Raw genomic sequence first — 13,637 nt, forward strand, 5'->3', positions numbered from 1 at the left:
ACCCTTCCTTTTTCACTTTGCAAATGATGAAATAAAACTGTAACACTACACAGAAAAATTGCTAACTCAATATCTTTTTTTAAAAAAAAACCAGTTGTTTAGCATCTAGAAGAATCATCACATCTGACATAAGTTTCTGTACAGATAGAACACTAGGGTCTATTCTAATCTGTCTTAAAGGGGAAAATACATTTTTGTCAAGACAGTTAGTATGAGGGCTTAAAATCTAAACTTAAACATACTTTCTATAGAGGTTTGGAAACAGTTTAATACAAAAAATTTGACAGCAAATTACTCTTACACAACAGTTTCACAAAGACTGAAAACGGAAAAGCAACAAGATGAATTTGTATTCCTTTTGTGCTGTTTTTAATCAAAATTTGTTGTGATCTCTGCCTATTTTGGTAAGTGGGTTTTTTTAATCGAAGCTTTCACTCAAAGAATTGAGTATACATAGCCAATTAATCTTTTTCAATGCTCATTTGCTTTTCAATAAATCAAAGAAATACTTTATGATATTTACATAAAAAGATCCACATATAGTAGTCTACAAATTTATAGTGTTTTACCAGGAATTTCTTCTGCAAGAGACAATACCATGCTAGCCAATAACAGACACAGGATTAACTAAAACTATCCTATCTTTTTCCTACACAGAAATATACCACAATAATAAATTATTTTAGCATATTTTTATATTGTAGCCATAAAAGCAAACATACTGACTTAGTCTTCTTAAACATTCTTGAAAAACTTAATAAACCAATCTAAATAAAGAAGCACATGGCTAAATGACAAAGCAGCTGGCGTAAGAATCTATTATGATGTAGGAAGAGCAGTGCTGTGATTAACAGTTGTTTTATTTTAATATATTCAGTTTATTAAGCTATATAGGAAGGGTATAACACGGTTAACACACTGAACTTAAAACACTTCAGAAAGTTCTAGGAAATATTGACAAGTATTAGTTGCAAGCCAATAGAAAGTCCTTTGAAATTTAATTACAATGCATCTGGCATTTTGCACTTAAATGTTTCTTTCTGAATAGAATAGTTTCAGTTGGAAGGGATCTACAATGACCATCTAGTCCAACTTCCTGACCAATTCAGGGCTGATCAAAAGTTAAAGCATGTCATTAAGGGCATAGACCAAATGCATTTAAACACTGACAGGCTTGGGGCATTGACTGCCTCTCTAAGAAGCCAAGTCCAGAGCTTGACCACCCTCTCAGTAAAGAAATGTTTCCTAACGTCGACACTAAACCTCCCCTGACACAGCTTTGAATCATTCCCATGTGTCCTGTCACTGGATCCCAGGGAGAAGAGTTCAGCATCTTCCTCTTCACGTCCACTCCTCAGGAAGCTGTAGAGAGCAATGAGGTCACCCCTCACCCTCCTTTTTGCCAAATCGGACAAGCCCAGAGTCCTCAGCCGCTCCTCACAGGACATGCCTTCCAACCCTGCCACCAGCCTTGTTGCCCTCCTCTGGACTCATTCAAGGACCTTCACATCCTTCTTAAATGGTGGGCCCCAGAACTGCACACAGTGCTCAAGGTGGGGCCGCACCAAGGCTGAATATAGCAAGACAATTTCCTCTTTTGTCTGGCTGGCTGTGCTGGGTTTGATGCACCCCAGGATGCGGTTTGCTCTCTCGGCTGCCAGGGCACCCTGCTGACTCCTGTTGAGCTTGCTGTCACCCAACGCCCCCAGATCCCTTTCTGCAGGGCTGCTCTCCAGCCACTCCTCTCCCAATTTACAATTGGGCCGGCTGTTACTCCATCCCAGGTGCAGTGTCTGGCATTTGTTCCTGGTAAATTTCATGCCATTGATAGCTCTTAAGTCCATGACTTACAGAGGCTGTCCAATTTTGCATGGAGCCATAAAGATTAAAAAAATTTATCAAAAGCTGAACAGAAAAATGAATAAATTAATTTACGGTTGCTAGCTGAAAGTCTGCTACTAAAGACTACCACATTAAATTTATTATTTCACATCTCAGTCCCTAAATCCAGTGCAATTCAAGTTCATTCTTGTGCTTATCCAGAAACTAAGAATTTTTTCCCAAATTGGAAGAAAAGATTTACCACTGTTATTTGGAAACTCTCAATACAAATACAGCTTACATATGGGAAAAAGTGCCAATGGTTTAAAGCTGCAATTAACCAAAACTAAACATGCCAACAGCAGCAAAATAACACTTGTTGGTTTAAATGTACATAAGGACCTTTGTCAATACAAAAACATAAACAAGAGAAAAAATAATACTGTCATTAATGCCATTATGCTAGTCCTGACTTAATAAGTATTCAGTATTTTGCCAGCTACATTCATTTTCTGCCAGCACATGTGATCACAATAAAGGGTACACACTGTTAAGCTGCTTGCCTTTTGATTGTCTCATTCATGTTTGTCCTCATAAGTGTGGCAACCTGATTCCTCCCACTCACCTGCTCCAGAGATTTATCATCATCATGCAGTTGTCCATTTTTTCACTTTCTTCCCCCACTTCGTTAATCTACATTTTCTTGGGTCGACAGCAGATTCCAAGAATCATGTCAGTGCAATCCATTGCTATGCAAAAAAATCCTGAAGCATCTCATTAACTGATTTGCTACTTTTCCTGTCTACACCTTCCGGTTCAATTTCCTTCTTGAAGCTCTACCAGCTTCTTGCACTAGGGAAAGGAATGGTTCTGCCTTACCACAGTTAAGACACACTTGTAGAGGCAATGCAAAGTTTCAGAACAAAATCAGAACGGAATCTGACAAATTAGCATTATTCAAAAAGTAACCTAATTAAGCAGAAGCACTTTACAATTTGATCACGACAAGAATCAACAATCAACTTTGAAAACACGAAACCGTTACTACTTGTAGTAAGCACTGCTTACACGCATCTGAAAGGCTGTTGGGTTTTTTTGACATTTGTATTTCTTCTGCCTTTTGGTTCAAAATTAACTGTTGAAATGAAACAAAAAAGACATTGAAAAGACTTACTACCATAAGTCATCCTCCACTGTTGTCCTGGGTTACAGTGTAAAATGTGCCAAAAGGAAAAAAATATTCTATTACCATCTTCAGGAGCTGTTGAGACCAGGTGGGGCGGTGCTCCCTGCCTCCCCCCTCTGGACTATCTCCTGTCAATGGGCACAACAATGCCTTATCGCCTGACCCATCGATAACTCGCTCCTGGGCTATCTCCTGTTAATGGCCCATCAAGGAACTGCCTCACGACTCCCCATCCCATTGTGAGATGCTCCGCCCGGGGAGGGGGGGGAAGGAGCCAAGCAGTCCATGCCAAATAAAAACGGAGATTTTGAACACCCTAGCAGCCTTTCTTCCACTGGATTCCCAGAGGAGCTTTTCCCCCACTGGAGTTCCAGAGGACAAGAGCTACCTACCTACCACCGGACCTTCGGAGGAAGACCAGACTCTTTTCCCTGATAGCTACTTCAACAGCACTACATCCATCGCTTCAGGAGGACTGCAGCCAGCATCTTATCGGACTGCTACTGCCACCCTAACAGGGTGTCAGGTTGTATTCCTGACTCTGTCAGTGTAAACCAGTGGGTTGTTTGTTTTTCCCTGCCTTGTGTTATATATATATATATATATATATATATATATATATATATATATATATATATATATATTAGTAAAGAACTGTTATTCCTATTCCCCATATCTTTGCCTGAAGGCCCGTTAATTTCAAAATTATAATAATTTGGAGGGAAGGGGGTTGCACTTTCCATTTCAAGGGAGGCTCCTGCCTTCCTGCACAGACACCTGTCTTTTCAAACCAAGACAACTGTTTAAAAAGAAACGTATCCTTAAAAAAAAAGTTCTAGTTTCTCATGAAATCTGTTTTAAAGAAGAAGCAAATCTAGCGAATGTCTGTAACACTCCCCCTTGTCAGTTTAATGCGTTTTTTAGGGCAGTTTGCGTCTCTGATTTACTTTACAGTAAATTATAATTAATTTCACTGTCTAAAATTCACAATCAATGCTGCTTCTTGCAACCTAAGAAACTTGAATAATTTATTAACATTAATAAATAAAACCATTAAATTTCAGCTAGCATTATACAGCTTTCCAGAAAACAAAAGGAATTTCTTTGCAACAAAATTAGTGGAACTTCAGTTCTTGGGTTTTTAAAATGTACATCTGAGTTACTAAAAAAACTTACATAATTTTTCTTACAGTTATGCTTAATTCTCAACTAACTAGCTCCCGGAAGAAGACACAATTAACTAACTGTTTTGATAGCTAAGGAAGTAAAAAAGGATCACAAGCTGAAAGAGGATGTCTCAGTTCTTAATTATACCTGTGCTTCACGTAGCAATGGTAAAAGTTTTTCTTAAAAACAATAAAAACAGCTAATGGACATGAAGCCATCAGTTCTTATCAGTGCTTTGGAGAACTTAAGCATGGTATATACGTTTAACTGATCATACACAGGCACACAATAATGACAATAATGCAAATACTAGAAATCAATTCAAAAGTTAAGTTTTAACTTATAGTTTAGTAAGTATGATCGCACATGGAAAGAATTTAGCATTAGCTCCTTTGTAGATTGAACAATTTAAAAAAAATCCCATATTGTAAGGTATAGAATATGCACAGCGATTTTTTAATTTAGAAATCTTGCATCATCATTCTATGATGTCAAAACTAACTAGAGCAAATATACAAGTTAATATCTTGCAGATGTTTCTGACAAAAAACTTCAGTACTAATTTCACCAAAAAGAAGTATATTTTCAGTAAAGATGAATGGCTCATTGGCCAAGACTGTGAAATTAAACTTGAGAAACTTGATGTCTCTCAGGTAAGGCTATCCCAATATTAAAACTAAAAGCAGACTTAAGTTTATTTTCATTTTTCTAATTGGCATAGTATAAACCAGAAAACACAGAAAGACACCTGGGACAGCCCTATGTTGAAGCATTCATCCTGATTCAGAAGAAGCTAAACAGAATATGTGACCCATGTTCCCCAAACATATTCTCTGAAATAAAGTAATTTACATAGAAGCAAAGATACCGATATTAAAAAGGTACAACAGTGTGTTTACTTTTCCAATGGCATACTTTAATTTGTGAAAGATCTCTGCTCAATGGACCACAAGAATAATTTCTTATTTCTCACATTTAATTTCATAAGCATAGACAAAAACTCAAATGATTGCACATTTCATCAAAAGCAAAATCTGTCATAAATGATGAGGTACTTCAAAAATTATGATTAGACTTGTTACGTGTTAGGTCTACACAATGCAAGGTCTGTTTCTGCTTTGTACATCTCAAAACTGCTGACCTCATAACAAAAATGGGAAGAAACTTTCTACTGATCAGGAATTAAAAAGTGGGCTCTCTGTAACGATCCTGTCAGTTTTTAATGGAACTGCCCTGAATTATCTTTTTTTTCTTCCTCCAGACAAAGGAAAAAGGAAAAAAACCCTCACTACAAGTCCCCTATCACCTCATATGCAACCACAGAAACACTGAGTAGTGAGCCAGGAATAAAACCTGTAAATTTCTGTAATTCAGCATATCAAGAAAAACTTGTCAGCTGCCCGGTTTCCCATTCTATTCCTAGATCTCATCTTCCTCTACAACAGAAAAATTAGGTGTTCACCATTAAATGTATATTTTATAGTCCTTACATAGCCTTCACAGTTTGTTTTGGTTTTTTTGTTTTAGAAAACACTATATACTGTTGCTGATTACAAAAAAGGAAAACAAGTTCTAGACAAATAGTGGTGACTGATCTTTTTCTTCCTATTAGAACACAACGTGAACATATTGATCCACGAATTTTCAATTTACAGTCTGAAACTTAGAAAGGTAGTTTTCATAGGTCATTCAAACGGCATTTTTTCTTTTCTCCTTCAGCTTTATACTAATCTGTTTTTATATTTCGGTAGGTCAGACAACAGTCTAAGCAATCTGTGTTCCAAACACAAAGAAGTTACCTGAAAACCATATTCAGATCTGGTCAACAGAAAACAAACCTGAAACTCCATGGTGTATTAACACAGCATCAAACATTTATGCTTCAGTTTTCTTTTATCTTAACACTGAAATTAACTTCATAGGGCTATACAAATTTCCGCATGAGACATGGAGACTGTCTTAAATAACAAAAAGGGATTAATGTGAATGCTAGTAAGGTAAAGTTGCCAATGTTATAGATAATTAATGAAGTGTTAAAAAGTAGTATTTAGGCTTGACATACATGTACATAGACTTTCACATACATTTTTATTTGGGTAGAAATTGGGGGTGGACAGGCAAAATCTATTTTAGTTTCAATTCCACTGAAGTGCTGCTTGTACTAGGTCTATAACAACCACACGCAGCAATAAAATACTTTGATCTGGTACACACACATATTACAAAGCTCACGAGTCTCAATTCTTAAATCATTTAATGAGAAGACATTTCCAAAACCATCACTGCCACGACAGCAATGAATGCTAGAGGTGTCTTTCGACCCCTTGGGTCATAATTGAACAGGATCTTTCAAGTCCAGTTGTGCTGTTTGACGGTATTGCTGTCCCTAGGCAGGGTTCTCTACTCTAGAGTTCAGCTGCCTAATGCACTTCAGGCAGTCACATGAAACTGCTGTTGAAGCACATGAGAGCTAACATAAGGGCTTTGCTAGCACAGCAGGTTACGCGATTGCTCATTAATCTGCTCCACAAAGAAATGCCACCCATCTGCGATGGCTATAACCTCACACAACTCGGGTATTTGTAAACCAAACATCTCTCTGTGGCTTGAGATTAATGTGCACTGTATGAATCCCACCCCCCCTCAAATCAGACACGCACTACTTCATCAACTGCAAACAATTAAAAGACAATTATGCCTGCCACTGATCAGAATTGTGAAGGGGACTCATTCTCATATCTGATTTCCCAATAATGGGTAAATATATTAGCTAATGAAGGGAGAAGCATAGAGACCCCAAATTTGTAGATCCTGGCTGAATTTGCGCAGAAGCAGTTAACCCAGATTTAGCAGAACTCAGGAACACAAAGTGTTTCAGAGCATCAGCACACAAATCATCACCAAAACCAGAACTTGGAATCTAAGACCATGACATTCCCTTCCCTAGGGTTTCTGTTTCAAGACAGTTTCTTTGTCTTTGAGCTACAGATTCTTATTAGCATAACTGGTGATGTGAAAAGTTAAACAGAAAGTAGCCTGAGGTGGGAAAACCATAAAATGTAATGAGAATTTAAAGCTTCTGCAGCTAATACAGTTACACCGTTACTGACCCCATTTCTTGGTAAATATTTTTCACATACATTGGGACACTATAGGTTCATTATGCCTTAAGCTTTTTCGCCAGGAGGCATTTCCTTTGCACCATGTCTTTTAATCCTCTATGGGAAAGGAATGTAACCATTAGCTATACAAGAGATTTCAGATCTCTGTTACAGTTAAATTTTCCTTCTTTCAAGTGCTTACTAATATTCAGTTTCAGACTGCAGAGAATTCCACGGAAATGTCCTTACCAAAAGCAGTAAGTCAGGAGATTTCTATGATAACACTCTTCATAAAAGCAAACAATCGCCTTTGGTGATGGAATAGTTTACTTTACTGGGATTATATCTCAGTTTAACTCTATTTGATGTCAACTGAGAAGCCTGAACAAGCTGAGAGATATTTAGATTGTATGCATGAGGAGATGCAGATTTCTTGATTTTGGTTGCTGCTGGTGGAATCACAGATATAATTTCGTAGTAAAGGCATGAAGAACTTAGGTATTAAGGAGGAAGACTTTAGGAACCAAAACTAGACACCAGTAAGAAAGTCAGCTATCAAAGGTGAACGACACCATCATTAAGACTTCAAGCAAGTCCTTGGGAATAAACTATGCAGGAAAAATTTTGCAACAGAAAGATGAGAGACAGTTCACAGATTTCTTCAAACCTTATGAGAAGTTATTACTGAACGGGTAGCCACAGAGAGGGCTTCTTTCACAGATCTGGAAGAACTATAGATTTAATGAGTGACTCCCTCCAAAATAGGTATCTAAATGCTAGTAAAAATCAGTGCCAGAACACTGAGCCCCTACCAAACCTCATGACTTGAATGGACACTGGCAAAGTTTTCCACAAAGCTCTTCTCAGCTTCTCTCAGGATGTCCCCCTGCAGCTCCCAAGCCCCAGGCTCCTGTAGAGCTACCTCAGTTTGCACTGTGCAGGGAGTCTTTGTTCAATCTTGCTAAAATCATCTCAGGAGGACAGATGTGACTCTAGACAACCAGCCTCTAGCACAATGCCAACCGTCCTCCCCAATTAGAATACGATCCTACTAGCTTCAGCAGAAAGAAGGTAAATTCCATACCCCTTTCTAATACAAACCAAGAGAATTAAAAGTTCTGTGCAATCCTTTAGGATGGTTTCAGATTCATTAAATGACTGTACAGAGTGTGGCTTCTTTCTACAAATGTTTTCAGGAGAACAACAACGAGACAGGAAAGAAATGGACACAGGTTTAAAGACAGTTTTACAAAAAAGGCAGATCAAAGTTTATACTGTGATTATTTTCTCTGAATATTTTTACCCCAGCATACTTTGTTATTTTAGCTGTCATAACTGGTCAATACAGTCCCTCCAAATTCCAGTATTCATTTTCTTTGAAAACACTAGATGTGTACAAATAAAAGTCACTTATGTTCAAATTACCATATCTCACTTCACTCAGTACTTCAAACAACAAATTAAATTGTTAGTAGTACAGTAGTAAAGTTAAAAATCACTGAAATTGTGGCTTTCCACAATAACAAGCAGCTTCACCAGCTTCTCATGGTCAGTGTACATGTGCCAGGAGTATATTACAGCAGTATAATTCACTCTTTTTGGTGTATTTTACAGCCATTTCAAAATAAAGTAACACTTCTCCATTTTATTTATTACTTAGTAAACATCCATCTGGGACAAAGAAGTGAAATTATGTAAGCATACCTAGGTTTCAGTTTCAATCCAGACTTTACATTATCCCACTGTAGGCTGGGGCAGGGGTGTGCACAAAACCGTAAAGAAACTGTTAGTCAAAACCCTTAGATTTGCCATTGCTACATCTTCCAAAAAACACATCTCTACCACAGGCTGAGGCTTAATTATCTATGACAGTTTAGAAAGTCAAAATAAGAACAGGCCTTATTTAATTCAGCAATGAATCAACTGACTGGGTTACCAGCAGGAAGGACACAGAAAATCCATATTACCTTACAATATTAACAACAAAGTTCTACTCCAGTTAATAAATAAGTATAAGATACCCAAATCAATACAGTTAAAATATTACCAGGGTCATTATGTGAGTGAGGCACGACAAAAACTTGTAGCGGTTCACTGTCCCATTCGTTTTCATTGTATGTGATATCAAATCCTTGTTTCCACACGCCACCATCTGGATTGTCAAAAGGAAGAATGTCATAGACATCCAACATCTAAAAAAAAAAAAAAAAAAAAGAGTAAAAGAAATATAAAACATGAGTTCACAAAAACAGCTCTGCTATTAAAAATCAAACCTGTTTTAATTAAAAATGGATCAGCTTGTTCATTACACTGAGAAATATGAAGTGTCAAATTAATAGAAAACTGAAAAATGAGAGCAAGTTTCAAGTCACACTAGGACACCCAAGACACAGGTGGCAGGAAAAGAAGCATTTGACAGGCCCTGTTCTCAGGAAACTGAAACTGATTAGGGAAATGGTAGGAATAAGAGCCTTAAGTCACAAAAATTATGACAGCTTACAATGGCATTGGGGCAGGAGGGTAGGAAGAGGATTATATAGAATAGCACAATACATTAAACAGGGGAATGAAGAAGATTGAAGAGGACAAACTAAGCACGCAGTAAGAAGGGATGACAACATGAGAGAGGTTGAGGCAAAAGTCAAACTTGCAACAGGAAACAGAAAGAAACTATATTCAGAACTATAGCTAATTGCTTTAACAAAGCTCCTTACATATTTACTGTTGCCCAGTACACTAATTACACAAGGAAGGACATAGTTCACTCATCAATGCAAATAAGAAGGTTACAGGTAAATAAAGCAACTCTAGAGTTAGTTTAACAAGTTCCTGTGACATTTATACACCACTAGATAGCTTCAAAGAGAATCTTCTAAAATGAGCTTAAACCAAAGTTACCATATCCAACATTTCTTTCTTTTTTGAACGTGAACTATCACGCAGACAAGCCTTTTAGTGGCACTATAGTTTAGAAAACTTAAACTAAACTTCAGTTTAGTTCTAACCCCATGTAGGAATGTAACTGTACACCTGACAAATTTCTTCAACAAACATTTCACTTACACAAAAATAGCCTACAGGAGTCATTTACTACATGAACTCCACAAGAGTTAAAACTTTCCAGTGGTAAGCTGGTTTCTGTCCTGCTAGGAAACTTTAGAAATATACAGACATCTGAAACAAACACCTGATGAAAGAAGTTAAGGCCTTGTGATCCGTTGAGTTGGCTGGCTGCCAACCCCCCACCCAGCTGCTCTCTCACTCTCCCTCTTCAACACCACAGGGGGAAAAGATGAACAGCTCATGGGTCAAGATAAAGACAGGGAGATCACTTACCAATTACCATCATAGAGAAAAATCTGACTTGAGGAACATTATTTTAATTGGCAATAAATTTATTTAGAGTTGGATAGTAAGAAATAAAGACAAAACTAAAACACCTTCTCCCTATCCCTCTTCTAGCCTGGTTCAACTTCACTCCTTTGTTCCCAACTCCTCTATGTCCCTCTGCCCTAAGTGGTGCAGGGGTATAGGGGCTGTGGTCAGTCTATAACGGTTCCTCTCCACCACTCCCTCCTCCTCACACTTTTTGCCTGCTTCAGCATGGGGTCCCTTCCACATGGTACAGTCCCTCATGAACTGCCCCAGCATGGGAATCTCTCCACAGGCTACAGTCCTTCAGTCTGGATTCCCCATGGACTACAGTTCTTTCAGAAAATATCTGCCTGCTGCAGCATGGGGTTCTTCATGGGCTGGCTGCAGGGAAATACTTGCTCCACAGTGTTCTCCCCGACCTGCTCCAGCAGTGGATCTTCTCCCCTTCCTTCTTCAGTGATCTTGGTGTTCACAGGGTTGTTTCTCTCACTTTTTTTTTCCTTATACTTCATTGCCTTGCAGCATTTTCCCCCTTATTAAAACACATTCTCCCAGAGGTATCACCATCCTTGCTGATGGTGAGCTCAGCTGTATCCTGCAGTGAGTCCGTTTTGGAGCTGGCTGGAACAGGTGTGTCTGGCACGGGGCAGTGCTGGCCTCTCCTCACAGACACCACCCCTAGAGCCCCCCACTGCCAAAACCTGGGCACTTGCACGCAGTACATTCCACCCCCACCTCTGTGAAACACATATTTAAGAACAGTCAATAAAACATGCATTCAACACATACTCTTCACAAACTTCACTTATGTCTACAAAAAAAATTCCAATATCAAAATTAAAATGACATAACAACAATGAAAAAGTGGAAGTTTTACACACAGGATAATATTCCACACCTTGTCCCTTCACCTCATTACAACAACAAAAGAATCCCCAGTTATTTCACTCTGGCAATATCCAGTCCAAGCTTTGGCCATTACCACTCCCAACTGCTGTCCTTATCTTACACTCATTAAGCCCCAGGTTGGGTGCCAGAAAGCACTGGGTTGGTGCCTGGCAGCCAGCCAAAGTCAACCCATCACAGGCCTTTAGCTAAAGATACAAAGAGAAGTAAGTAATGTTAGATGGGAACACAAGCCACTGTAATCCTGGAACTAGCAGAGCCTCAGTTGGGCTGACAATGTCCATACACTAGACATCTATGACCTGTATGAGATCTTGTCACATTACTGCTCCACCAGGATTGCTTCCACTGTTGGACAATACTGCTTAACGGAAAATGCAGGTGCAATACTTGCAGATATATGCATTCTGTATGGCCAGCTTCAAGGAACCAAATAAGGGTTACACTGAAATTAGCCTAATACCATATTTTCTTGTTTTTCTAAAATTTGATTTTGAGGAACTGTAAGTTTTCTGTGAAATGCAACCTTCTGAAGAAAATTAAGTGCATACTCTGTAAATCTGCCAGTTACCAATGAGTGACCTTAAGACTTAACTCTTTCCATATTTCAACCATGAAAACATACTTGTTTAAAAAGTCACAATTCACGGAATTGCCCACATTCCTATGAGTTTTTCCCCAAGGATGAGGCCTGAATTTCACAAGCAACTTTTTGCAGTCTGCAAGATACCAATTTTTACAGTCCATAACACACAATTTTTTCTCCCCTAACATCTATTACCTTAGTTATCCCAAACCATGCTCCCATGATTATGAGCTCGAGAGCTGTAAACTGCAATTCAGGAAACAGATCTTGGAATCTTAATCAACAGTTGTCTGAAATAACTGGCTCAATGACCTGACCCATCATCTAGATAGGTTTGCTGCCTGCCAAGGGCCCAGATCCTTGGCAGGATCAGTTTGTAGATGAACTATCAAAGCATGTCCAATTCGCTGACAACCTCTTGTTGTTCTTCCTTGTGGGTGCCAATGATACTGCCAGGGGCAACCTGGCATGCAACAAAAGTGACTACAGAGCTCTGGGGGCAGTAATCAAGGTCAGAGGCTCAGGTGGTGTCCTCTTCAGTCCCACCAGGGAGGGGCAGAGGTGTGAGAGGATGACACTGATAGTACAGGTCAATAATTGGCCTCTGAGCTAGCGTTGGCAACAGGTTTTGGGGTTCTATGACCATGGGACCTTGTTTGCAGATCACTGTCTGCTTAGAAAAGATGAGATTCAACTCACTAAGTGGGGCAAAGGTATCTTAGTCACAAGGATGGCTGATCTGCTAAGGAAAGCTTTTAGCTAGGAATAAAGAAGGAGGGAGAGAGTTACCAGCAGCCCTGTGAGGGAGTGATGGATAGGAGTGATGTGACATGAAAGGATTTAAAAATAAAAAATAAAATAAAATCAACAGAACAGGGCTTTAGCAGGGTCACATCCAGCATTTGCCTGTAAGCAAGGAAGCGCCTACAAGGCACAATTACAGAGAAATCCCCAAAACCCTTTCTGGGAAATCAGCATGCCAGGCTGTCTCTCTGAAATACACTAATGCACACAGCATGGTGAATTAAACATGATGAGTTAAGAGATCTTCACGCAATTGCAAACCTATAATCTTCTCGGGATCATGGAGAGATGGTGGGATGACTTTAATGACTGTTAAGTTGCAGGGATACAGCATCCTGAGGAAAGACGAGCCAGGAAGACAAGGAGGGAGAGATGGCCTTTATGTGAGAAAGCAGATGGTGTACATGGAGCTCTGCCTGCAGATGGTTGAGAAGCTAACTGAGAGCTTATGGGCAAGGACTAAAAAGCATACCAGTATGGGTGACATTGTAGTGGATGTCTGCTATAGGCCACCTGACCAGGAATAACAAGTGGACGTGGCCCTCCACAGACATGCAAGAGCAGCCTCATATTTGCAAGACCTGGACCTCATGGGGAACTTCAATCAACCCATTATGTGCTTGAGGGACAACACAGCAGGGCAGAAGCAATCCAGGAGGTTCCTGAAGTGCATCAATGATAAATACCTAAC

General features: G+C 39.1%; 1 protein-coding gene across 1 annotated transcript in view; it reads right to left on the reverse strand.

Annotated features, from left to right (window-relative positions):
• Nucleotides 1-13,637, reverse strand: part of MAN2A1 (mannosidase alpha class 2A member 1) — a 126,694-nt gene that overhangs the window by 92,549 nt on the left and 20,508 nt on the right. The window contains exon 3 of the mRNA XM_086480083.1: nt 9,323-9,467. Within this exon, the coding sequence (XP_086336209.1) occupies nt 9,323-9,467 (145 nt within the window). The remainder of the gene's footprint in view (nt 1-9,322; nt 9,468-13,637) is intronic.

This window comes from Leptosomus discolor, chromosome Z (genome assembly GCF_034619465.1).
Source record: "Leptosomus discolor isolate bLepDis1 chromosome Z, bLepDis1.hap2, whole genome shotgun sequence".
NCBI classification, from domain to species: domain Eukaryota; kingdom Metazoa; phylum Chordata; class Aves; order Leptosomiformes; family Leptosomidae; genus Leptosomus; species Leptosomus discolor.